The sequence below is a fragment of the Phaenicophaeus curvirostris genome, chromosome 17 (genome assembly GCF_032191515.1).
Source record: "Phaenicophaeus curvirostris isolate KB17595 chromosome 17, BPBGC_Pcur_1.0, whole genome shotgun sequence".
In the NCBI taxonomy this organism is placed as follows: domain Eukaryota; kingdom Metazoa; phylum Chordata; class Aves; order Cuculiformes; family Cuculidae; genus Phaenicophaeus; species Phaenicophaeus curvirostris.
Window position 1 is genome coordinate 5781946 of NC_091408.1, and position 23346 is coordinate 5805291.

The 23346-nt window shown below is 51.6% G+C and overlaps 2 protein-coding genes across 4 annotated transcripts in view; one reads left to right on the top strand and one right to left on the bottom strand.

The window, feature by feature from the left end:
* The window catches only part of AP1B1 (adaptor related protein complex 1 subunit beta 1), a 95074-nt gene that overhangs the window by 33020 nt on the left and 38708 nt on the right, over positions 1-23346 (top strand). The window lies entirely within an intron of this gene.
* On the bottom strand, positions 27-22375 carry EWSR1 (EWS RNA binding protein 1). 3 transcript variants are annotated; one of them, XM_069871016.1, is made up of 17 exons: positions 22254-22374; positions 18965-19001; positions 18659-18710; positions 16432-16555; positions 11230-11416; positions 9666-9833; positions 8759-8973; positions 7711-7891; positions 4876-4910; positions 4315-4347; positions 3411-3529; positions 2736-2865; positions 2247-2369; positions 1984-2164; positions 1380-1477; positions 771-1053; positions 27-342 (listed from the first exon to the last, which is right to left on the bottom strand). In XM_069871016.1, exons 1-17 carry the CDS (start codon positions 22264-22266, stop codon positions 303-305), a joined length of 2019 nt encoding a protein of 672 aa, XP_069727117.1. In that variant the 5' UTR covers positions 22267-22374; the 3' UTR covers positions 27-302. The 3 variants fall into 3 exon arrangements, with proteins under 3 accessions (XP_069727117.1, XP_069727115.1, XP_069727118.1); XM_069871014.1 differs by having other exon boundaries at positions 4876-4913; XM_069871017.1 differs by lacking the exons at positions 27-342; positions 771-1053; positions 1380-1477; ... (4 more) ...; positions 4315-4347; positions 4876-4910 and adding an exon at positions 5619-6160 and having other exon boundaries at positions 22254-22375.

Consider the following 23346-nt stretch of genomic DNA (forward strand, 5'->3'; position numbering starts at 1 on the left):
GCTGCTCCCAGTCGCATACAGAGCAGTGCGGGTATAAACATCGGGAATTTTTATTTAAAAAACCGTCACAACCGTTAACAGCGTCACAGCCGCGGGGGGGGGACGCGGCGGCCCAGAGCGGGCGCAGTGGTTCTCCAACACGGTGAGAGACTAACGCGGGGCAGGGGCCGGCATAATGTTGAGGCCAACATTATAAATACGGAATTATAAATTTAAAACGTTGGTTGTTTTTTTTTCTTTTTTTTTTTTTTTTTTTTCCTGGTTTAAAAAATAAATCTGGTACAACTGCAGCGGCAGCGGGGTCAGTAGGGCCGCTCCCGGCGCTCCTGGCGGTGCTCACCCCTGCAGAAATGTGGGAGAGGGTGCATTAGGGCCCGTACCCAGGGAACCCCAGGCCAGGACAGGGTCCTCATCCCCAACACGCCCTCCCCTCCTTACCCCTTTGCCCACCACACTGCCTACTTGTTCCCCCTCCTCATTCCACCATGCCTTTGCCCCCCACCCCCCAACCTGTTACCCCCTTTATCCTCCTTCGATACCCCTTGTTCTGCCACCCCCTCACCTCCTTGTCCTGACACCTTTTTGCCCTCAGCCTCCCCTTCAGCCCCCACGGCCCATCATCCCCCCTCAAGACACATCCCTGTGTCCCCTTTTCCCCCACCCCCTCACCCCACAACTACTTTTGCCCTGCCACCCTGCCTCAGCCTCTCCCTGCTGCCTCTGTCCCGCACATTCAGGTTTGCTCCCACTCTGTCCCCCCCGAGACGTACTTGTCCATCTTTCCTGGTCCTCCACGCCGGCCGCCTCGGCCTCCTCCTCCTCCCATCTGCTCCATCAGGGGGCCGGGGGGACCCCCAGGGCCTCCACCTCCTCCTCCTCCTCGCCGGCCACCACCTCCGTAGCCCCCTCGATCCATACCGCGGCCTCCTCGGAATCCACCTCGGTCACCGCCGCGGCCACCTCGGAACATGCCACCAGGTCCCCCGCGCTCCATCAGGCCTCCTCCGCGCCCACCGCGCATCCCTCCGGGGCCACCTCGCCCGCGCTCACCACCTGGGAGAGAGGAGAAGGCTCAGGGTGCTCCAAAGGGAGAGTTACCCAGCTCCAGATGCTCCGCAGGCCTCTCACACCCAGCAGAAGCCGTGCTTTGCAGGGCCTGAGCACCGCAGAGAGCCCAAAAAAGAGCCTGGCAGCTCAGCAGTTCAGAACTGGGAAGCATGGAAGGGATGAGCACTCCTGGCCTCCATTTTGCTGCTCAGGGAAAGGTGAAGCCCCATGAGCTCTTGGAGCTGGGAGCAACCGCTCCCTGGGAAGCCCTAGAGCAGGACTGGGGCAGCGCGCCTGAACGGCAGGTGCCACGCGCTCCACTGCACACGTACCTGGAGGGGGGAACGGGGGCGGAAGGAATCCTTCTGGCTTAGGAGCCTTGCACTGATTGCACTCCGTTCTCCAGGCAAAATTCTGGTTCCCACAGCCCCTGGGTACAAACACCAGTTAGCAAACGCTAGGAAGGCATTCCTGGCTTCAGAATCATAGAATCACCAGGTTGGAAAAGACCCACCGGATCATCAAGTCCAACCATTCCCATCAATCACTAAACCATGTCCCTCAGTGCCTCGTCCACCTGTGCCTTAAACACCTCCAGGGAAGGTGACTCAACCCCCTCCCTGGGCAGCCTCTGCCAGTGCCCAGTGACCCTTTCCGTGTAAAATTTTTTCCTAACGTTCAGCCTGAACCTCCCCTGGCGCTGCTTGGCTGTTCCCAGGGAGGATAGAAGCCAAGCAGGGAAGGAGGAGGAGACACAAAAGCAGGCCCTGGGGCAAGTCTCCCGACCCAGCTCACTGGCAGTGACACTAGCTCCTTCCCTTCCCACCCCGCACGGGACAAAGGGGCTCTGACGTAAGAGAAACCTGTTATCACCACATGGCAGTGGCTGCAGAGGTGCTGGGCTCACATGGAGCTGCTGGAGACGCAGCTACTTACGGATTAGGACACTGCCAGTCACCAGCTCGGTGTTGGACGCTCCCGCCAGATGGGTTTCCCCTGGATCCCCGTGGTCCTCTCGAGGAGAAGCCACCTCTGTCTCCTCCACCTCTGCCTCCCATCCGGCCCATGGGGCCGCCTGGGCCACCAGGTCCCCCTGGCCCACCGGGTCCTCCCGGACCTGCAAGGATGTCTCCGTTAATCCTGGGTGGCAGGAGCCACATGGGAGGATGGGGAACGGCTAGGTGGGCACTGGCTGTTACCTCCACGGAGTGGGGGAGGCATTCCCCGCTGCTCCCGGGGCGGCATCCCGCCTCGCATGCTGTTCATCGGGCCCTTCTTCCGTGCCAGGCTGACTTTGAGCTTGCTCCCTTGGAAATCTTTCCCTAGGAGGAATGCAAAGGAAGGGCATCGCCGTGTGCTGCGTGTTCCACCGCTCACGGCACCCCAGTCATTAACCACACGGAACGCTCTACTTGAGTGTCAGGGACAGCAGAAGGACAATTCCACCCATAGGATTGGGATAAACTCCTGCTACTGGAGAGAATAAGTGACAGAAACCCAGACAATGAAGGACAACCACAACCCAAGTCCCACACGTAGCTGTTCCTGTCAAAACCAGGAACTTCTTTGGCCCAAGCCTGACTGCCAAAGCCAGCCTTGGACCACCTGATCCTCCTCACACAAGAATTTAGTTCCAAAATACAGAACAAAGTGATTCCATCCCAAAACACCCCCCCATACACACTCACCATCAAACCATTCCACAGCTGTTTTGGCAGTAGATGGGTCATCATAGGATATGGTGGCATCTCCTTTCGGTTTGCCGGTTTCCTTGTTGATGTAGAGGTTGATCATAGGCTGCCCAGTCCTCTTGTTCACCTGGCAAGGTAACAAAGCGGCACCTCAAGTCACCGCCCCCATAAACTGAGCAGGGATTTAATCTCCTCTGCTTTTGCCTGGAGGCCACCAAGCCCCATTTTGGCAATTCCAGAGCGGAAAAGGGCCCCTCCAGCTCACCACGGGTGGCAACTACTGTCTGGGTAACCCAAGGAACAAAGGACCTGGCACGTGACAGTGCTGCCTGGCCTAACAGGCCTCTCCATGCACACCTAGAACCAAGCTGTAGTCTCCCCACAACCTCCTCTGCTCTCCCCACCACCCCAGCTCCTCATGCTGCCACAGTTCCCACATCAGCCAACCCACAGTCTTGCTTCCTCTACAGCTGCACACGCTCACTCTTAATTCCCACTGCTGAGGGAGAAAGGTTCTTTGAGAAAGCTTGGGCTATGGATCAACACGGGGCTGTGGTCACTGTACTGCCCAACAAGCCAGGGACCGCCTGGAAACAAAGGGCTAAAGGGAGATGAGGCCCCTCAGCAGGCAGGGAGGTGGTGGGTGATCCCTTTCCCCATTTTCTGCTTCACCTTGACAGCCCCGCACTGCTTGAAGAAGTCTGCCAGATCCTCGAGGGTCACATTATCATTGAGTCCCTGCACATAGACTGAGCTGTTGTCCGAGTCCTCATCTGGGTCCATGGGAGGGCCTAGGAAAGAATTCAGGGAGTCATTGCAGGGTGAGGAAAGGCAGCAACACAACTGAATGGAGAGCTTTCCATCACGTCATCCCCCCAGCCAGCTGCACCTTGGCTCTCAATGACCCCGTGTACAAATGAACAGGAAAACACATGCACTGCGAGCAGGATGCTCCGACACCTCCACCTTTCATGCTCTGCGTCTCGCTGCCAACCTGGCCTGGCTGCTCCTCCTGCTGCAAACAATCCCCACCCTGCGCTGGGGGAACAGCGGAGTTAAAACCGCTTGGTTATAATGGGAAACACCCAAAATCAAGGGCCAGGAAGACCCACACATCCTTTGGATTCCCACACATGGACATCCAACCCTCTCACTATGCTAACTGCCCCCTTCCACAGCACCGTGCTGATGCTGGAAGGCTGACGCATAACTTCCAGATACGCCTGTGCAGCAGGAAGGAAAGAGCTGCACGGCGGCCAGCCAGGAGTGGCACAAGGGGAGGCTACTGGACAAGTGCACACAAAGCTGCTCCCCGATTCCTGCAGAGACGGGTAAGCATCTCACAAACATGTGGGGTTTTCCACCAGTCCAGCTGTTTGGATGAACTGGGAATTGAGAAAGCGATGAAACAGCCAGAAAGAGGCTGTGAACAGGGAGCACCCTGGTGTTCTACAGACAGGGACGCCATGGGGTGCCTGCCACCCTTGTCTGGAGCAGCAAACAAGCAAAGAAGTCTCCACGAGCACAGAAATGGATATGAGCGCAGGAGAGAGCATGAGCAGTTACTGGCAATTACCTAAATCAAGGTCTGGTCCTTCTTCCATGTGTCCTGCCGGGCGGGAAAGAAACATAAGAAGCGGTGTTAGTGCAGGCCTTGCAGGCTGCAGAACCAACACACACAACGCTATCTACTGATAACCGCCCTTCGACGGCGCTGTTAACTCCAATTGACCTGCGCTGCAGAAACAGCAGCAATGCACCTCCGCCTCGCTGACCGCCGTGCTACCTTAGCAGCCTTTCCAAACGTTAACCACTATTACTCTTTAGTTTAATGCTTTACCAGGCCAATCAGTTTTATGTTCATTAATAAAAAGTTACTTTACAAAAGCACAATTTATTAAATCCAAATCCATTTAAACGTTCCCCCGAATTACAGAAGCAGTTGTTCAACTCGGTTCCGAGTTACCCTGTGTCCTGTAACCACATACCCCTGGGCATTGCCGGCTGTACCCGTTACAGGCTCGTTGCATACGTCATTTTAACCACTTAAACTAATAAAAAAATTACACTTTGTGCTAAAAACTGACTGCCATATTTTTTTTTTTAACACTATCCATTGTAATGCTCAAAAACTTACCACCAGGCTTATTGAAGCCACCTCGCTCTCCAGCGCTGCTGGGGGGATAAACGAAGAAATGAAGGCCTTTCCCTTTACAAAGCCAGTACCGCTCAGAGCCTCTGCGGCTCACAGGGAAGAAGGGCACTGGCTAAAACATCTCCAAACAATGCATCTGTCTCTCTCTCTCTCATCTCGGCACTATGCCTTTCTTCAGGGCAGCTGGCTCAAAGCTCCTTTACACATAACGCAACCTCGCTTGTCTGGTTTAGGACACCACTTTGCTGTTGGTACCCTTGCATTACTCGTACGGGTATTATCAGTGCAATACTTGGCAAAAAATGGTTTTGAGCATTATAAAATTAGGGTTTTTCGCTTCAGAGAAATTGTGAGGTTGTTTGCTGGGTCAACTCCCTCCCCTCTGTGTGTACATAAAGGTGCACCCTCGGCCCCTGGCAGCACGGGAGCAGAATGAGCCCGCGGGTCCCTGACATTAACAGTTCAAAAGGGAGCAGACAACCACACGCGATGCCTACAACACAGTTCAGATGACATTTCCGCTAAAAACCTTGGAATAAAAGGCATACATTCAGGTCGCTACTGAATTTAACATGTCTCTGTGGAGGGCGAGCTTACAGAACAGAGTGGGGAACTTGAAGGCCTGGGGTGCAGCTTTGTGGACACAGATCAGATTTCAGCAGGCGCCAATGCCAACTCACCGCTGTGGCTTCCCGCGAAAGCTTGTGGCTGAGGCCGCTTTTGAGCACTGGTTAATTAGGAAAATGCCACCTGAAAAGGCTTTTTGATGTTTCTTGGCTCTTTTTTTTTTTTTTTTTTTTTTTTGGAGAGACAAAAAGCTGTTTGGAAGGAGACGAGCAGAGGAGGGAGAGCACCGCCTATTTTCTAGCAAGTATTGCACCTCTAATACTGGAGAAAAAGAAGTCGTCAATACACAGTTTCGAGCTGTTGCATGCAGCTTTGCCTCCTTCGGTTAAAGTACACACCATTTACGTAATGTCTCTCTCGTTAAACACATAGGTTTACACTTTTCTTTAACGTTACACAATTCTATAGTAGAATACCTCCTCTTGGTTTTATTACCAAACAACAAGTACGCAGTTACCAAAGTTACAGAAGGATTCCATTTATACAATGAATACACATTGGGTTAAAAATATCCTATGTATATTTTTCCTCTCCATATGGACACCGTGTCTAGTCCCACTTTTCATTATGCTGCCGGCTGAGTACTGAGTACGGGTACTTTTTAAGTATTGAAGTGTATACAAGGCTCTCACTTTGTAACCTGTAGCATATAAATGCGACAAAGCATGTTAAAAAGTTTCCATGTTTATAACAGCCAATGAAAATATCAAATAATCGAGTCAATGAAAAAGGGCAGGTGAATAACATTGAGCTCCTTACCTGCTGGAGGCACTGAAATCCATCACCACAGCATGATAAGAGGGGCCGAGTTGCCCTACCTGCTCAGGGAAGGCCACCTTGTCTACGGACGGCAGAAAGCCTGTGTCCGTAAAGCAGGGTTCCCTGTGTAACCGTCTGCTCAAGTGGAAATCACTAAGTACGCAATTTAAGCTCGGATTAGGGGGTGAAATCAGAGACAAAGACGACAACACTTTTGCATGAGAAGCTCTGAAGGGGCTAGAAATTTTCAGATGTGATGATAGAACATTTCAAGTGCCTACATCTACTTTAAACCATTAGAGATAAATACATGGTGGGTGAAATCTTTATGCAGGACTGCAGAACTCTGTTCTGCTCAAGCCAATCGAAGCCAGCTGTGTTCCCACACAAGCCAGTCTCTCTCTTCTGTTTCCATGCACTGCAAAGTTGTATTTCTCTGATAAAGATTTCACGTCACTTCATTTCGCCAGAGCTACGCAGAATAGGACTACAGATTGCCCAACTCTGGTTGCCACCAGGTTGTCAAACACCATAAGGAGTCGCCTATCAAAGAGAGGCTGCCCTGGCCAAGTAGCAGGGCCAGCACGGTGCATCCCACACCACGTGCACCTTGGGACACTCTGCATAGCTCTGTGCGACAGTGTGAGGGGCTGGAACACACACAAAGCTGCCTCCTCCTTCTCTTAGGAGCCTTTAGGATTAGCCCTCCTTCCTTGCCACTAGCGAAATGAAGAGCATGGACAGGGAGAGACACTGCTGACCTGAAGGCACAGGTTTTCCAAACCAGGTTTGGCCACCACTTAGAATGGCCAAACTGATTCGGACCACCTCAAAGCCCTGAAGGGGAGCAGTCTGGGCAGCCAAGCCACATCTCTTTGCTTTCTCAGGGTCTCTCCTCATGCTCCAGCCAAGCTCTAACCGTTCTGGCCGCTTAGAGTCATGGCTCTCACAGCAGCAGCTGCCCCAGGCACAGACGTAGCTCACGTGCCGAGGTGAAGAGGCTGTTGGCGTAACACAGGGCTGACAGGAGGCTTCGGCCCTGCATGTACCTTAACTGCCCAATTCCCACTGCTGAGGGACAGGGATCGACTCCTGGACCTGGCGGAAGGTTTGTGTGTGTTCCAGCCACAGTTACTGTTAAACCCCACAGAGGATTTCACCTCCGCACAACCACGAAGGGAGCTGAAAGTTCCAGGTTTAGCAACACCCCTAATCCCCTCCCAGGGCCCCACCAACTGCAGGACAAACAAAACAGATCCTGCTCCTCTTTCCCCCAGGATTATATTTCCATGGATTAGAAGCCATGCTGCTATACAACAATGAGCCCCATGGAAGTACCATCGGGAACGTCAACCTTTCAGTCCCTTCTTTGCACCTCAAATCCTACGGGTAAACCAGAATTAGGTAAAAGGAGAAAAGGTTTGCTCTTACCCCATTCCACCGCGTCCTCCTCCCCGCCCACCTCTGCTCATGCCTCCGCGATCATATCCCCCTCTTCCCCTGCCCCGGTTATCAGGGCCGCTCATATTCCGGTTCTCTCCTGGGCCTGAGAAGCCTCCGGATTCCTGTCCGTATACGTTCATGCTGCTAGGATGGTCCTGACGGAATGAGCCTGAGGAAGGTGGTAACAAAAACATTAGGGAGCTGCAGACAAGAGGGGCTCGAAGCTGCCCACCCCGTTTTAAGCCCTTTTACCCGTCTTCAGCACCAGAACACAATCATGACAATCATTAGCTACAGCGCTCACCGCAACAGCATTAATTTGAGGAGAGAATGGCTGCTTTCTGTTTGCGGCATCCACTTTATGTTAGGTCTCACCAGCAGGACATTGTTCAGCCTGGAGAAGAGAAGGCTGTGGGGAGACCTTAGAGCAGCTTCCAGTACTGAAAGGGGCTCCAGGAAAGCTGGGGAGGGGCTCTTGATCAGAGTGCAGGGACAGAAAAGGAGGGAATGGTTTTCAGCCAAAAGAGGGGAATTTGAGATGAAATCTTACGGAGAAATGTTTTCCTGTGAGGGTGTGGAGGCCCCAGCCCAGGTTGCCCAGAAAAGTGGTGGCTGGAGGTGTTGAAGGCCAGGTTGGATGGGGCTTGGAGCAACTGGATGCAGTAGGAGGTGTCCCTGCCCATGGCAGGGGGTGGAACTGAATGGGCTTTAAGGTCCCTTCCAACCCAAATAATTTCCTGATTCTGTGACTCCTGCAGAACCACTCCTGGCCATGCCATATCTTGTCCACTCGAGCCACAGCAGTGTTGTGCGTGTCTGTATTTTTCAACCCCCTTTTCACCTTTGCCATACAGGGGGGCGCATCCTGATTTTCCACTGCACCACAAAAGCTGTTTTTCAGAGCTCTCCCTTCCACACAGCTGCGAGTTTAGACCCGAAGTAACACGAAGCCTCCTCTGGAGATATCCCACCCTGGCAGGGCAACAGAGCCCAGCCCTGTGCTCTGCACCCACGTGGCTCGGCAGAGCCCACTCACTCTGCTGGCCGTAGCTGCTGCTCTGCTGGCTGTACTGGCTGGAGGCCTGGCTGTAGGAGCCGGTCGGTGGTGGGTAACTGGTCGGTGGGGGCTGCTGCCCGTAGCTGCTCTGCTGACCATAGCTGCTCTGCTGACCATAGCTGCTCGGTTGCCCATAGGTGCTCTGCTGGGAGTAAGTGCTCTGATCGTAACTGCTTGGCTGTGTGGAGGAATAACTGGAAGATAAAAGCATTGGAAAGATAGGAAGATGAGCCAATTCACTGGCAATGCGCATTAGGCGGCGGGAGACGATGCAATTATGAGCCATATGTAGTGTCATAAACCATTTAAAAAAGGCGAAGTCATTCTATGGAGGCCAGGCCAGTGGTAGGAGCCAAATAACTTCATAGCCTTCTAAAAGCAAGAGCCAGTGCACATTCACAACTCCTGCCTCTAGGAGAGAGGGAGGACAAAAAACAGCGGCAACACAAGCAACTGGCTCCCCTTCCGCCTCAGCAGCAAGATATTTTCAACTGATGGATTATTCAGTCCTCCCCTCACATGCCCCCGGCTTTGAGTATTTCAAAACATACACTTCAGAAGTCAGCAGGAGTGTATTAGGGACGCCTGAGGGGAAGAGGTGAGCCAAAAAGGCAAAAGAGGTCACTATAAAACACACTGTCCCCAGCAGATCTCTTACAAACGTTTGTCATTGCCACCTCTCGCTACTGTAAGTGTGTATGCACAGATGCTTCTGCAAGCAGTCATGGCCACGTCTTCCCTGCGTACACCAAGAACCATGTTTCCCTCCCCGAAACCTCCTTTTCCATCTGTTCATTTAAAACCCCTTGAACAAAGCCCTTTTGGCCAAGCCAACTGGCCAGTCCCCAGACCGGCTGCGGAAGGCTGAGCCTGCTGGGAGCGTTACCTGGTGGGAGGGTAGGAGGGCGGCGCGCTGACCGGCTGCATGGGGTAGCTGGCGGGCACCTGGGGGTAGCTGTAGTTGCTCTGCCCATACCCCAGGCTCGGCTGGCTGTAGCCTGTCGTACTTGAGGGCGGCTGGCTGGTCTCTGCTGGTTTGCTGCCATCCTGGGGTCTACGGAGCAATTTGGAACAAGGAAATGTTGGTGCAGACTCCCAAGGGGCTCAGATCCCTCCTTCAAGGAGGCTCCTGTTCCCTCCTGAAAGGGAACTCAGACTCCACTCAGATTCCTCCCCAGAGGGGCTCAGATCCCTTCCCAAGGCAGAACAGCACTGCCTGTTTCTTAGGACAGTGCCACAAGCTGGCACCGCACTGATGTTGGTGGCTCTGGGAGCAGCTGATAGATGCTCATTAAACACTATGCATTTTAGCACCCACAGACCGAGTACTTGCACACCAAAGGCCCAGGCAGCAGCCTGAACAGAGAGCCCAGAGTCCCACAGCTTCTGTCTGCTAGCTGTGTTTTGAAGCCCAAGGCAAGGGATTTAGACTTTGGCTCTGGAATGAGTGGAGAACACGGAAGGGCCAGGAGAGAGGTCAGCAGTGCTGCCCCTCCAGCTGAGCTGGTCTTCCACAATGCTTGGCAGCAATTCATGCAAAAGCAGCCAGAAACATTGTCAGTTAAATGCACCATTGTTTGGTTTAGAATCCAGTGCAAGCAGATATCGCCCCATATACATTATCCGATGAAACGGAAAGGATGTTGGGGGTTGGACTGGATGACCTTTAAAAGTCTCTGCCAACCCAAACCACTCCATGACTCGGCTTAGTATTAACTCTCAAGGCCTGAAAACAAAGAGAACTCTTTGAATGCGACGCGCATATCCTTTTCTTTCCCATTTGTCCCACGCTGTTAAAGATCTCTAAGTGTTTATCAGAGTGGAGTAAAAAGAGGTAAGCTACTTTTGTTGTATGAGGTGGGAAAAAATGATTTTAAACGATGTCAGGATTCACATTTAAAGCACAATCAGCCAGACAGGGACAGGGCTGTGCCAAGCTCCGCCTTTCCCTACCAGAGTGGTTGCTACAAACATCAGGTAAATGGACAAAGTGGTTTTAACTCAGTACTAAACATGTTTCCATTACGTATTCTAATTCTTTCATATCCTGAGCAAACAATTAATATAAATATGCTATTCAGAGTGCCCAGACATGAGAGATTGAAAAAGGAAACTGCCCACAGCCTGTGCATCCACTCAAGAAGTCGCAGCACGTAACAGTATCCTGCCTGACCCTGTGACTCAAGATTTGATCAGCCTAGTTCATTCTCTGTTCCACATTGTGAGTCAAGAGCCCATTTTTGCTCTTCGGTTGCTCTCTGTCTCCCACTAACAGTGCTGACTCACTGTGCCAGCACAGAACCTACCTACGCAGCTACCCCTGGCCCTGAGACGCGATGGGATTGTAAACCACACACATAAAGCGCAAGAGGCAGAGCCGAGGTGCGGACAAAGCCAGTGCCCCCAGCTCAAGGCAGAGCCAGCAAAGACTCAGAAGGATGCGGAGTTACCTGGCGGGAGCGGGTGCTGCCGGCTGCTGCCCATAGGCTGGATAGGCGGGCTGGGTGCCATAGGCAGAGGGCGCGGCATAGGAGGCCTGGGTGGTGGTCACCGTGGCGGTGCTGGTATCGTAAGCGGCTGTGCCGTACCCTGGGACGGGCTGACTGTACGCCGGTGGGGCAGTCGGCGCGCTGTAACCTAGACACAAACAGCCTCAGGGTTAGTTCGGAGGCCTTCGCTTGCCACATTTCAGAGCACTGTGCATCTGCTGGCAATTCATCATCGGGTACGGCAACGATTCAACCACAGCAGGGATACTGCAGGTAACCCAAAGTGATGAACTTAGCCAAGCCGCCCTTCGCCTTCCTTGGAAACCCCCTGTCCTGAAAAGCCTCACCTACAGCCCCACCTCACACCCAAAACCCACACTCTGTGGAGCTTTCTGGAAGCCACCCTTCCATCAGCACCCCAAGGCTGTTTTTGTTTACAGCTACCAAGCTCAGGGCTACAGTAATAACATGCGCATAGGGCAAGTTCAGGCATGCAGTGACTCCTGAACACAGGAAGACCAAACAAAGCTCCCATTAGCTCTGAAGTAAAAGAAATCCCATCGATTTCAGCTGTTCTGAACAATAAAGCATCAAACAGTCCAAGGCTGGCTCGACAAATCTTTCTGAGCCACTTATGAAGTCTTACTCTAAATCAGTAACTCTGAAAACAAAAGAAAAGCACTTTACTTTGTCTTTAACTTAAACAAAAGGTCAAAAAAGACACATAAGGCACCTCCTGATGTTTTAGGTACCTGCCTTTTCTTAGTATTTCTGTTTGTTTTACGTATAAAGCTTAGAGCTCATACATTTATTTCTGAACAGTTTGATAATACCCAAGATCCCAAAAGAGTTCCATATAAAACAGTTGTTCCAGCTGCCACTGGTGTAGGATTTACCCAACTGTCTGTCTTGTCACAAAGATCAACTATGAACCCAGTCCTAACACAGTAAGTTTTTATAGTCAAGGACCTCGCAGCAGGTTTAAATATCAATTAAAAGTTGTGTTAGCAGAAGCCGAGTTCCTAAAAATATAAACCCTTGATTGTCAAAGAGCAGCCAACTGGACTCACTCTTATTGATGTGCTCTTAATTGCAAGCAATTAACAGCTTCTCCACTGCTTCTTGTTTTTAATAAGCATAGGAGACTTGTGACTCTTTCTTCTGCAATTTAGGCAAATGGTGCTGCAGCTTTTTATTTCAACCCCCTAGTTTGCAAACCAAATGCACTTCCAGCAGAATGCACCAAGCAGCACTTCTACAAAATCAGGGCCCTTCCCATCGGCTCTAGGAATCAGTGTGTAGAGAGGAAGGGAAGTGAGAAGAGGAAGTTTGCACAGCACATTAGCTACAAAAACAAATCCTCAGCTTTCCACCCCGAGTGTCACTCTGGAGTTTTCCGGTGAGCCTCAGGGTCCTGATGAAAGGGACACAGGCCTGCCCACTCTTGGCACTTGCAGCAGCTCCCTATGAGTTCCCGATTACAGTTCCCTATGAGCTCCTGATACAATCCTCATTCCTCCTGCCCTGGCCCCCCATGCTTGTCACGCTACCCCCCTGCTGCTAAACGCCATGGGCTGCTCCCACACCGCAGGGCTGTCAACCTGGGTACACAGAAGCAAGAGAGAAACCTGGTCTCCCAGCAGGAAGTAACTCGCACAAATTATCGGCACATCAGCTTTCATCGTGGTTATTCCTTTTTGTTGAGAAGCTCTCTGAAAACCAAAGTCCTGTTCCTGGCTGAGAAGAGGGAATGGGATGACGCTGAAGAGCATAAAGTGAAGATGATTTTTACAGCCTTGGACACATTATGCAGTCCAAACGCTTAAAACTCAGCCACCAGTGTTTCCATAGAGAGAAACAACATCAGAAGTTAGGGGAATCCTTATTTGCCGCGGCGGAAGCCTGACCACATTCTAAACCAGGCTGCTGCCTGCGTAAGCGCAGCCTGTGGTAAGCGCCGCTGAAACCACAGCCGTGCCCCAGACTGCTCTCGTCAGACTCGCAGCCACAGCACAGTCCTCCTATACCTGAGACCCTTTCACGCAGCACCAACCTCTCTGATCGAGCAAGCCAGCAGGTTTGCTAACGCCTGGCTCTGCAGTCAATGGGATAAAAGGGAAGGGAAAAAAGATCCTGAATTTTAATGCCTCGGCTCTAACGGAGCGTTTCCCTTGTGCGAGTGTGCTCAGCAGGAAGGGTTTGTATCAAAGAAAGAAAAAGCAGTGATTTAACATCCCACTGGTCCACATTTTCATTTCAACAACTTGGTTTAAGTACTGTGAAAATCCTTGAGAGCTGTATTTTGAGGGAGCCTTTATGTTACATCCCTACCAGTCAGAAAGATAAATGGTGAGTCTGCACAACAGACAGTGCGAGAAAAAGGCAACAGAAGAACTTTGATCACCTGCTTTAGAAATCCAGCTATGTGGCACAGTTTCCCCTCAAAGCATCCAAGCCTGCAAGCAAACTCTTATTGAAATCTAGGAACTCTCAGGTAGAGGGAACCATGCAAGTTTGGATCTCAGAGAACATTAACTGAGAACACTGGATTCAAAGAGGTTTATTCTGAAATAAGCAGGCCTCCAATTAGCAGGTTTTGAAGGTTGTTCCTTGATGCAGGCAGCATTCAAAGGCTCCCCACGGGGTCTGCATGCCCAAAGAGCCAACTCCTGTGTCACACGGATCTCCCATGAGTGAAGATCTGGAGATAAGGTTGCAGAGGCTGCCCTCTCTCTGCTCTGTTTTGGTATAACAGATTGCTGCGGTAGCCAAGGCAGCTATGGGTGTGTTCATTTCAATTCTAAATCCATTAGAAACTTAAAATACACACAACTCCAAATTTCACAGAGACCGGCTGCCTTTGGAGAGCAATTCCCACTTCACTAAGAAGATTCATACTGGAACATCTGAAATGTCGTCTTTGCTTCAACCAACATCGTTAGAGAGCCAACAAGCCTCACAGACACAGCCCTTTATTAACTCTTCATGCTTGTGATTAAAGAGCAAATCATGACCATGGGTTTGACAGTGTTGATGACTCAGGCAGTTGTAGAGGAGCTCACAGGCTCCTCAACTCCCCTTCTCCACAACAAAGTGGACTCCAAGACACCTTTTCCAGCAGCTGCAGGGAGGGAAGAAGCGCAGCCTAGGCACAAACTCTTAACTGGGGTGGCCCAAGAGCCAGTGCAAGGCTAGAACCTTAAGCAACTTGGTCTAGTGGGAGGTGTTGGAACCGGATGGTTCTTAAGGTCCCCTCTAACCCAAACCATTCTACGAGTCCATGATCCTACGGACAGCAGACTGCTTAGGAGAGAAAGGTTCCCAGGCAGGTTAAAACAGCCCTGACCTGAGTGTGGAGGGTGGCCCTGGGCCCTGCCTGGCCCTGCGGCGATGCAAAGGAGCTGCCCTGCTGTTCCTGAAGAGCACCAAGAGGGTGTATCCACACAGGGTTTGAATTTCCCTGACCACAGCTGTGTCTCACCCCAAAAATAGGCTGTTAAGACAAAAAAAGGCACTTAGCTCTTCAGTAATTGCAGGCAAAAAGGCAATGCCTAGGAAAAACAAACAGATTCAACCACAAAATCTGCACAGCTCTTTAAATTGAACCTGTGAGCCCCAGGCAACACTCTGGGCTTTGATTAGTACAGAAGGCAGAGACTGAGCGGGAGACACTTTCAGCGCTCCCAGTCTCATTTGCAGAGTGCTGGCTCCCCAAGGAGAGGCAGGTGTAGAAAGAATAACTCAAGCTGGCACCCTGCCTGGAGAGCAACATCAACAGGTTCCTGTGAGCCCTGCAGGACTGGAGCCAACGGCAAGGATGAAAGGACTCTTAACAGTTCCAAGGAAGAAACTCTGGAACCCCACAAATCCTTTTTGCTGCCCGTTTCTATCCATACGCTGTTAAATGAAAGGAACAAATCCTGGAGACACCCGCAGCAATGCTGGCTAAGGAGTATTGGCTCTCATTCTGCAGGCCAGGCAGGAATTTGCCTCACCTGCATAAAGATGTCCAATATTCAAATACCATCTAACTGAACAGACTATAGGATAACACTTTCTCTCCACCTCTTCCCTGTGAAACACTCCCCAACGGCTCCTGTGGCCAGACCATACAGTCATAGAATCATTTGGTTGGAAAAGACCTTTGAGATTAAGTCCAACCACACCTCTTCCACTACTAAACCATATCCCTCAGCACCTTGTCCACCTGTCTTCTTAAACTCTCCAGGTTTGGTGACTCCAGCACCAAACTCTCCTGAATATTCAGTCCAAAAATACCAAAATTGAATGATGTCACAAGTTTCTTTTGGACATTAGGATACTCTTATTTACAGAATTCAAAAAGCACAGGTGGGAACAGTTCATATTGCATTAACAAACATCTGGGATAGATGCCAGCCCTGGAAATTCAACAACAACATGGAACATGCAAAGGTGGTGGGGTGGAAGACTGGACGTCAAACCGTGCTGTTTACCCTTCAGAAAATGGCATGAGAGTGGTGTTAGATTCACCCAAAACACCTTGGCATGGCAGTCATGGAAGTTTTATCCCTAAGGGATGCCACTCAGAGACTTGATAGAGATGTGGGGATTGCAAACAGCAATGCTGCCTGGCAAATTCTTACTGATGCTGTCTGTGTGTGCTCTGACAACGGACCTTTTTAGTGCTAAACACCTAAAGGGTTAATGCCGCAAGTTTCGACTGGGATAAGACAGCATTTTCCATGCAAGACTGAGTGGGATAGTCAAACCTGTACTGGTCCCTTCTACGGTGGGAAGCACAAGACATAAAATAAGCAGGTACACTATCAGAACACATTGCTCCCACGGGTTTGATTCTTGGGTAGCTGAAGGGCTGAGAAGCAGCCAAGTAGTGCAGCCGCAAAGCTCACATTTGCTTTGCTCTAAGCACACTCTGCAGCCATGCTTATTTTCAGCACATGAACCAGCACCCAAAAGCTTCCCTGGAAAATTAAACAAGCATGTTTATTCACTCCTCAGTCCACCTGCACTCTCCCATCCTTTTAACCTGCCCTCCTCTCCAGGAAGGAAGCCCCTCCTGCATTGGAGCTGCCCACAGAAACTCGGTTTGGGCCACCGTTCCCTAAGGCTGAGTTGAGCTTGGCTCTCCCCCTGGGATCAGCCAGGTGTGGGAGCTCTTACCAGTGGGAGGTTGCCCGTAGGAGGTCGCATACGCGGTCTGCCCGTAGGTTGCAGTCGTCTGGGGCTGTGTGTAGCTGACGTCGGTAGGTTGTCCATAGGTTCCATAACTCTGTTGTCCGTACGTCTGCTCCAAAGATGACACAGATTTAATGCGTGGACAGAAAGGACTTACGGCTATTGCAGAGACACACACAGACTGTTAGTGATGCGCCCAGACTGTTACCCGAGACACTGAAATCAATCAGAGCCAAGGCTACTCTGAGTTTAGGTGCCATAGCAAATTTCAGCTCAGGTCTGTGATGAGGATATGATGCAGCTTTTCCATGCCAGGAGCGGAGGCGCAGCCTCTCGCGTTCTGGCACCCACAGGAACCTGAAACATCGGAGTGGGGCTGCTCAGAGGGCAGAACTGCACAAAACTACTTCAGCACAAAACTGCTTCAGTGCTCAAGAAAAGAAACCTATTTAAGGCTTCAGTGAAGTTCTTCTGAATATTCTTCATATCCACTGGCCAACAGTTTGAAAAATGAAAGTTTATGGAGACATCCAAGGATGGAAACAGCAGGAGCATCCAAGGGCTCAGCATCACCAAACTACTCTGGTTCCAACTACTCCTGTTCTGGTACCTTCGCATCCCAGTGCTCTCCTAGTGTCAGCTTTCAACTTGCACCTGACCTGGAGCTCATTTTCAAGCCCAGACTATCACTAAACAACCGCTCTGCCCCTCGCCTGGCTCAATCCCGAGACAACACCCCAAAGCAGCTCCTCAGTGGTGATCCGACCGGCAGTGCAGGGCAGCTGGACGGCCATGGTTTCACCAGCCTAAGAGCTCCCTCAGTCCCACACTACGGACCAGCTAGCTCAAACTCCTGGCACTAGCCGCTTTCCAACAGCTTCGTGAGGCCAGTGGCTTTGTTTGGTAAGACTCATGACAGCTTAAGAAGAAAAGCCTTTATATCCAGACTCCCACAGTGATTTACTGCCTCCTGCAGGAGCTCAGGACCTAAACACCTTCTGAGATCTAAGCCTGTGTTAGTGTCCCTGAACCCAACCCACAGATCCAAACGGAGAGTAGAAAACCTTTGACCAGACCAAACCCTTCTGTGTCTGTGGAAGCTCACTACATCCAGAGGCAGGGAATACTGCAAACCTCAGGCACAGGCAGATCACTGTAGGGAACCTCAGTTTCAGCCTCATGCAGAAGGAGGTTGCGTAGGTCTTCTGCTCTTACACTTCCCGCACTGCTTATGCTTATCCCACTGTGTCACCTGCACATTTGTTAGCACTTCTTGTCTCTGTTCTGTCTCAAAATGTTCATTTGAAATAAAAATCACCTTCACCTGAGCCAGCCCAAGTGCCAAGACTGAACTTGCAATCCTGATTTTTTTCCCAAAGGGCCTGACCCTGCTGCAGGAACACAGGCAGCCTCACCTGCCTGGGACTGGCAGTGGGAGCCTGAGCAGATACGGGAGTAGCTCACGCCCAGCCAAGCTGTATCCACAACCAGAATGAAACGATCTGAAGCTGCTTGGTACGGCTCCAATAAGAGAACACAGTGGGTCTCATCTCTGTAACACAGACATAACTCCGGTATGGCAGAGTTTTCCCTTCAGAAACCTCTCTGGAGAGGTAGGGGAAAATGAACCCACACTGCTTTTTAAGGATAGAAGTTTACCTTTGAAGCACACTTGGAGTGTGTTAACAAATATGGGTTTAGTAATCTGTATTCTAAGGATTAAAAATAAGCACTGCTTAATTAATCTCTTAAAGATCACCATCACTGTGCAGCCCAACCAGCTGAAAGCATGAACAGTTTCAGCAATGACACGTCCATGAAAACACCTATTTCCTCCTACTCCTTTGCCCAACCACTGTGACCTCGCAAATGGCAAATCTTTCCCTTTTTTATCCAGGTTTTTCTCTCCTATGGCTCTGAGAACTCCTACAACACGGTGGTGCTGAGCTTATCCCAAGAATTAGGCTTTGAGAACCCTCTCAACAGTCACCTCAGGCTCGGACGCACCAACAAAGACGGGGAATGCCGAGGCTCCCTGATGCCCAAGTTGTTTTAAGGAAGCAGCTCAGCTGGGTGGGAAGCTACACGACGATTTTTAATGACTTTGTGGGTGCTGCTCAGTGTTTTTTTATGGCAGGCAGAGCCCTGTGCGGTTTTCTGTGTGAGTTTATGTGTAATTCAGCAGGAGTGACAAACCCGCCCCGCATTTTACCTGGGTGGTCTGTGCATATCCTTGTGCTGGCTGAGGTGCGTACGCGCTGTAGCTGCAAAATGAATTTAAAGGCGTTTATTAAAGATGTCTATAACGCAACCCTGTATTTCTGGCTGGTGCAAAACACGTATCACAACATGATTTTCATGTATTCAAATGGTTTCTGCTGAAATAGTGATGCAATACAGAAGCCAAAAGCAAATCATTAGGTTTGCAAGCATCCCTGAGTTAAGATTAAACTGCAATTATTCTATACTTACATTACAGCTTTTGAAACAGAGGGGATAGGGCCACAATGCTACTCACCCCTGCTGAGCTGCAGCTTGGCTATAGGTACTGTAATCTGCAAGAAAAGAGGAAAAAAAGGTTGACAAAGGCTTAACAAAATTAACAGGGTAAGAGCACGGCAGCTGGAATTTCCTCCTGCAGCTTGAAAGAGTGGCTATAAACCGCTGGAAATCCAGTGTCGAAAGAGCGTAAGGTAAACGCACTTTTTCAGTCCTTCTGAAGGAAACAAAACCTCTCTTCCCCTCCATTGTTACCGCTGTAACTTTGATCTCAAATGACCCCACTTTAATTTAACCCAAGGGGGGTAGGAGGCGGATGTTTTGTTCCTGAACAAAAGAAACACTGGGGCTGACACTGGTTTCAAGCAAGCTCTAGGGTCTGCAGAAACCACCACACTTCCCTCCTTCTGTTTAACTTCCAAGGACACAAACAAATGGCTGGGGAGTTCTAACACTTGTCCCCTAGCAGGGTTTGAGGCTGGCACCGGCAATAGTTCCTCCCCAAAGCCCCAATCCACACCAATACCCTGATGTAGAGGAGAACCGAAACCCTGCAAATCCAAACAGAAGGATCTGTGCTGAACTGGTTGGCTGTCAGGAAGGGAAGATGTATCCACATGGCAATTACAAGGCTATATTTGAGATGATTACAGCTCCTAAATGTATGCTTTCCTTCCAAGTCACCAAGCGTTCCTGTTTCCATCCAAATGTCCAATCTATCCCTCACACCAGACTTGGCCAGTCAGATTTGAATTGCTTGTTTGGAAAAGACCTTTGAGATCATTGAGATCAACCGTACCTCTCTCATTCCAGCTCTCCCAGGACCACAGGAGTCCCAAGGATAGAGCTCAGGAATGAATTCAGACCTGGCTCGGGCCACGCCATCTGCAGCAGAGCCACAGTCCTGTTCAGGAAACGTTTAGGTGATTCCACCACAATCATGCCTCTGGGCAGGCGGATCTCATTAGAAAATGGAAGGTTATGGATTTGAGGAACCCAGCTGATGGCTTCCCACAGCCTCCAGTCATCCCTGGTTGTAAGGAATGACGACCTAAGGCCTGGATCGTGCTGTTTGCAGCTGAAGGTAATGGAGCATCAGCAGCAATACTGGAAATACTGCTCTCATACACCAAACTCCCCTGTTCCTTCAGGATACGGATGGTTCGGGTTGGAAGGGACCCCCTGCTATGGGCAGGGACACCTCCCTCCAGATCAGGTTGCTCCAAGCCCCATCCAACCTGGCCTTGAACACCTCCAGGGATGGGACAGCCACCACTGCTCTGGGCAACCTGGGCCAGGGGCTCCCCACCCTCACAGCAAAACATTTCTTCCTAAGATCTTATCTCCATCTCCCCTTTCAGCTCAAAACCATTCCCTCTCATCCTGTCCTTGCCCTCCCTGATCAAGAGCCCTTCCCCAGCTTTCCTGGAGCCCCTTTCCATACTGGAAGGATTCACCCCTAACACAGATCCTCCTTGCCCCTCCATGCAAGCTGCAGCTTTTACCTCTTTGCACTTTCCTCCACTAATGCCAGAGCTCAGACCCTGGGATGTGCGTCCATGGACAAGGAAAGGAAGCGCCCTGACTCTAGCAGGGATTTTTGACAGATATTATTTACTCCAACTTTGCATCAGAGAATAGAAATCGCTACACAAGGAAGATGACCAAAACGTCACATACAATAAAAAGGCGCAGAGCTGTTTCCAAAGCCCTCTGCACTCCGAGACGCACAGCACAAGTTGTTAAATTGCTCTGGCACTGCTCCTGCTTTCCTTACAGGTTGGCACGTTTAATACTAAAACACTTAGCTTGGTAAATTCCGTGTCACTGCTCTTTTGCTTTCAGTCTACACATAGCTCTGCGCTCTATGAAATTCTGAGTACTACAAGCCATCAATGCCCATTCCCCCTCATCCACCTTCCCTCTCCCACTGCCTCCTTACACCTTTCAGCCACTGGAACCTCCCTGCTACTCATTTAACTCTTATTATCTGCACCCAGTTGGGTAATTGCAGCCCTTCAGGCTGTTAGAGAACAGCCAGGCTGCTGTGTATGGAGCCCTCAGGCTCACCCCATGCTGGCAGCCCCCAGCAACCCCACCACCCGCCAGAAGAGCTGCCAGCTACGCACATGCTCTTCAGTCCAACGCTCATCCCACATCCCTTAATTTTCCCCTTTGTAGGATCTAAATCAGGTGTTGAATCATAGAATAATGGAATGTTTTGGGTTGGAAGGGACCTTAAAGACCACCCAGTTCTACACCCCTGACATGGGCAGGGACACCACCCACTGGATCAAGGTGCTCCAAACCTCATCCTACCTGGGTTTGAATCTGCAGTTTGTCTCCCACAATCCCTCTCTTTTAATTTGTTAAAATTTAGATTAACACAAAATGCTAATATAAAAATATTATAGTTCATTAGCTAAAACCATCTCCAGGCCTTTATTCCTGTGGGAAATTAATCCTCATCCTTCTGTCTCTCCAGGCTCAAGAGCACAACAGTGCAGCCTGAAACAGCAATTCCAACAGAAAAACATTTAGAATCATAGAATCACTAGGTTGGAAAGGACCCACAGGATCAAGTCCAACCATTCCTACCAATCACTAAGCCATGACCCTCAGCACCTCAACCATGCATTTCCATGCATTAAGTGGAAAACCAGCTGTATTTTTAAACCCCATTTAGCCAAACCCACTAGCATATTTCTTTAGTAACTCTTCCCCCCCGCCAAAGGTGATATTTGTCCTATGCCCTCACACTCCATGGCCTGGAGTGTGAGGCCTGGCTGCTTTCAGGCTGCTGTAAACGTGGCTAGCAAATCACTCCCTTGACCTACTAGCATCCAGCTGCAGCCCCAGGGGTGTTTCTTTTGCTAATTTTATTCAAAAGTAACATTTGTAGCGCAAACCACCCCAAGAAACCAGCAGAGGTTGGTATGAACGAGGATCTCCTGACAGAGCCCAGCTCATTGCCCTAAGACTCCTTCCAGGGACCTCAAAGCCCATCCAGTTCCACTCCCCTGCCATGGGCAGGGACATCTCCCGCTGGACCAGGCTGCTCCAAGCCCCATCCAGCCTGGCCTTGAACACCTCCAGGGACACCGGGGGCAGCCACGACAGCTCGGGGCAGCCCGGCCTCGATCCGGGCTGGGGGCGGGAGGGCCTGAGGCCGGGCGGGAGCCTCCTCCCCAGCGCGGGGCCCGCGCCCGCCGCCCCGCAGGGCCTCGCCTGTCGCTGTCGCGGCCTCGCCTGCCCCAGCCCCCGCAGCCCCCGGCCCCGCCGCCCCCGCAGGCCGCGGCCCCGCTCACCCGTGGACGCCATTTTCTCGCCTTCCTCCTCCGCGCTCCCCGCGTCCGGTCGCGCCGCCGCCCCGCGCTGCGCATGCGCTGCGGGACGTACCACTACGACGGCGGGGGGGTAGCCGCGCGCCGAGACCTCACCCGCAGCTCGGCCTAAACCGCTCCGCCGCCATCACGACTATTCGATCTCTTCGCAAGAAACCACTACAGCCCCGAGGCTCGGCGGCGGTCTCTCGGAAGCGCCGCTAAACGGCGGCGTTCTGCGCTGTGATCCCCCCCCGTCAGCCCGCGCGGAGTGGTTCGGCCGGCGGCCGTTGGGCTGCGTAGCGCAGGAGGCGCCCGGGGAGGGAGGGGGCGCGAGGGGGCGGGGCCTCGTGGCGTCATCGCGGCGCGCGCCGTCCCTGCCCGAGCGCGGGCGCGGCGCAGCGCTGTGACGTCACCGGGCGTCACGTGACAGCGGGGAGGGAGGGAGGGAGTCATGGCGGCGCTGGGGAGGAGCCCTGTGAGCTCTCCCAGGGCAACCATCAGCCTGTCAGACTGTGTCCTGAAGCACCACATCTGCACGTGTTTTGGACTCCTCCAGAGTTGGAGGCTCCCCCACTGCCCTGGGCAGCCTCTGCCAGGGCTTCACCGCTCTGTCAGTGAAGATGTTTTTCCCCAATACCCAATCTAAACCCCCGCTGGTGCAACTTGTGGCCATTGCCTCATCCCATCACTTGTAACTTGGGAGAAGAGCCCAGCCCCTAGCTCACCACAACCTCCTTTTCAGGAGCTGCAGAGAGCAATGCAGTCTCTCCTCAGCCTCCTCCAGGCTAAACAGCCTCAGGTCCCTCAGCTGCTCCCACAACCCCTATTCTCCAGACCCTTCTCCACCTCTGTTCCCTTCTCCAGTCCTTCAACGTCCTTCTTGGAGTTAGGAGCCCAAAACCGAAACCAGGATTCAAGGTGTGGCTTCACCAGTGCTGAGTCCATGGGGATGATCCCTTCCCTGCTCCTGCTGGCCACGCTCTGGCTGATCCAAGCCAAGATGCCCACCCATGGGCCACCACCAACCTCCCCCGCCGAGTCCTTCTCCAGCTTTCTAGTAGCTCTTCCCCAAGCC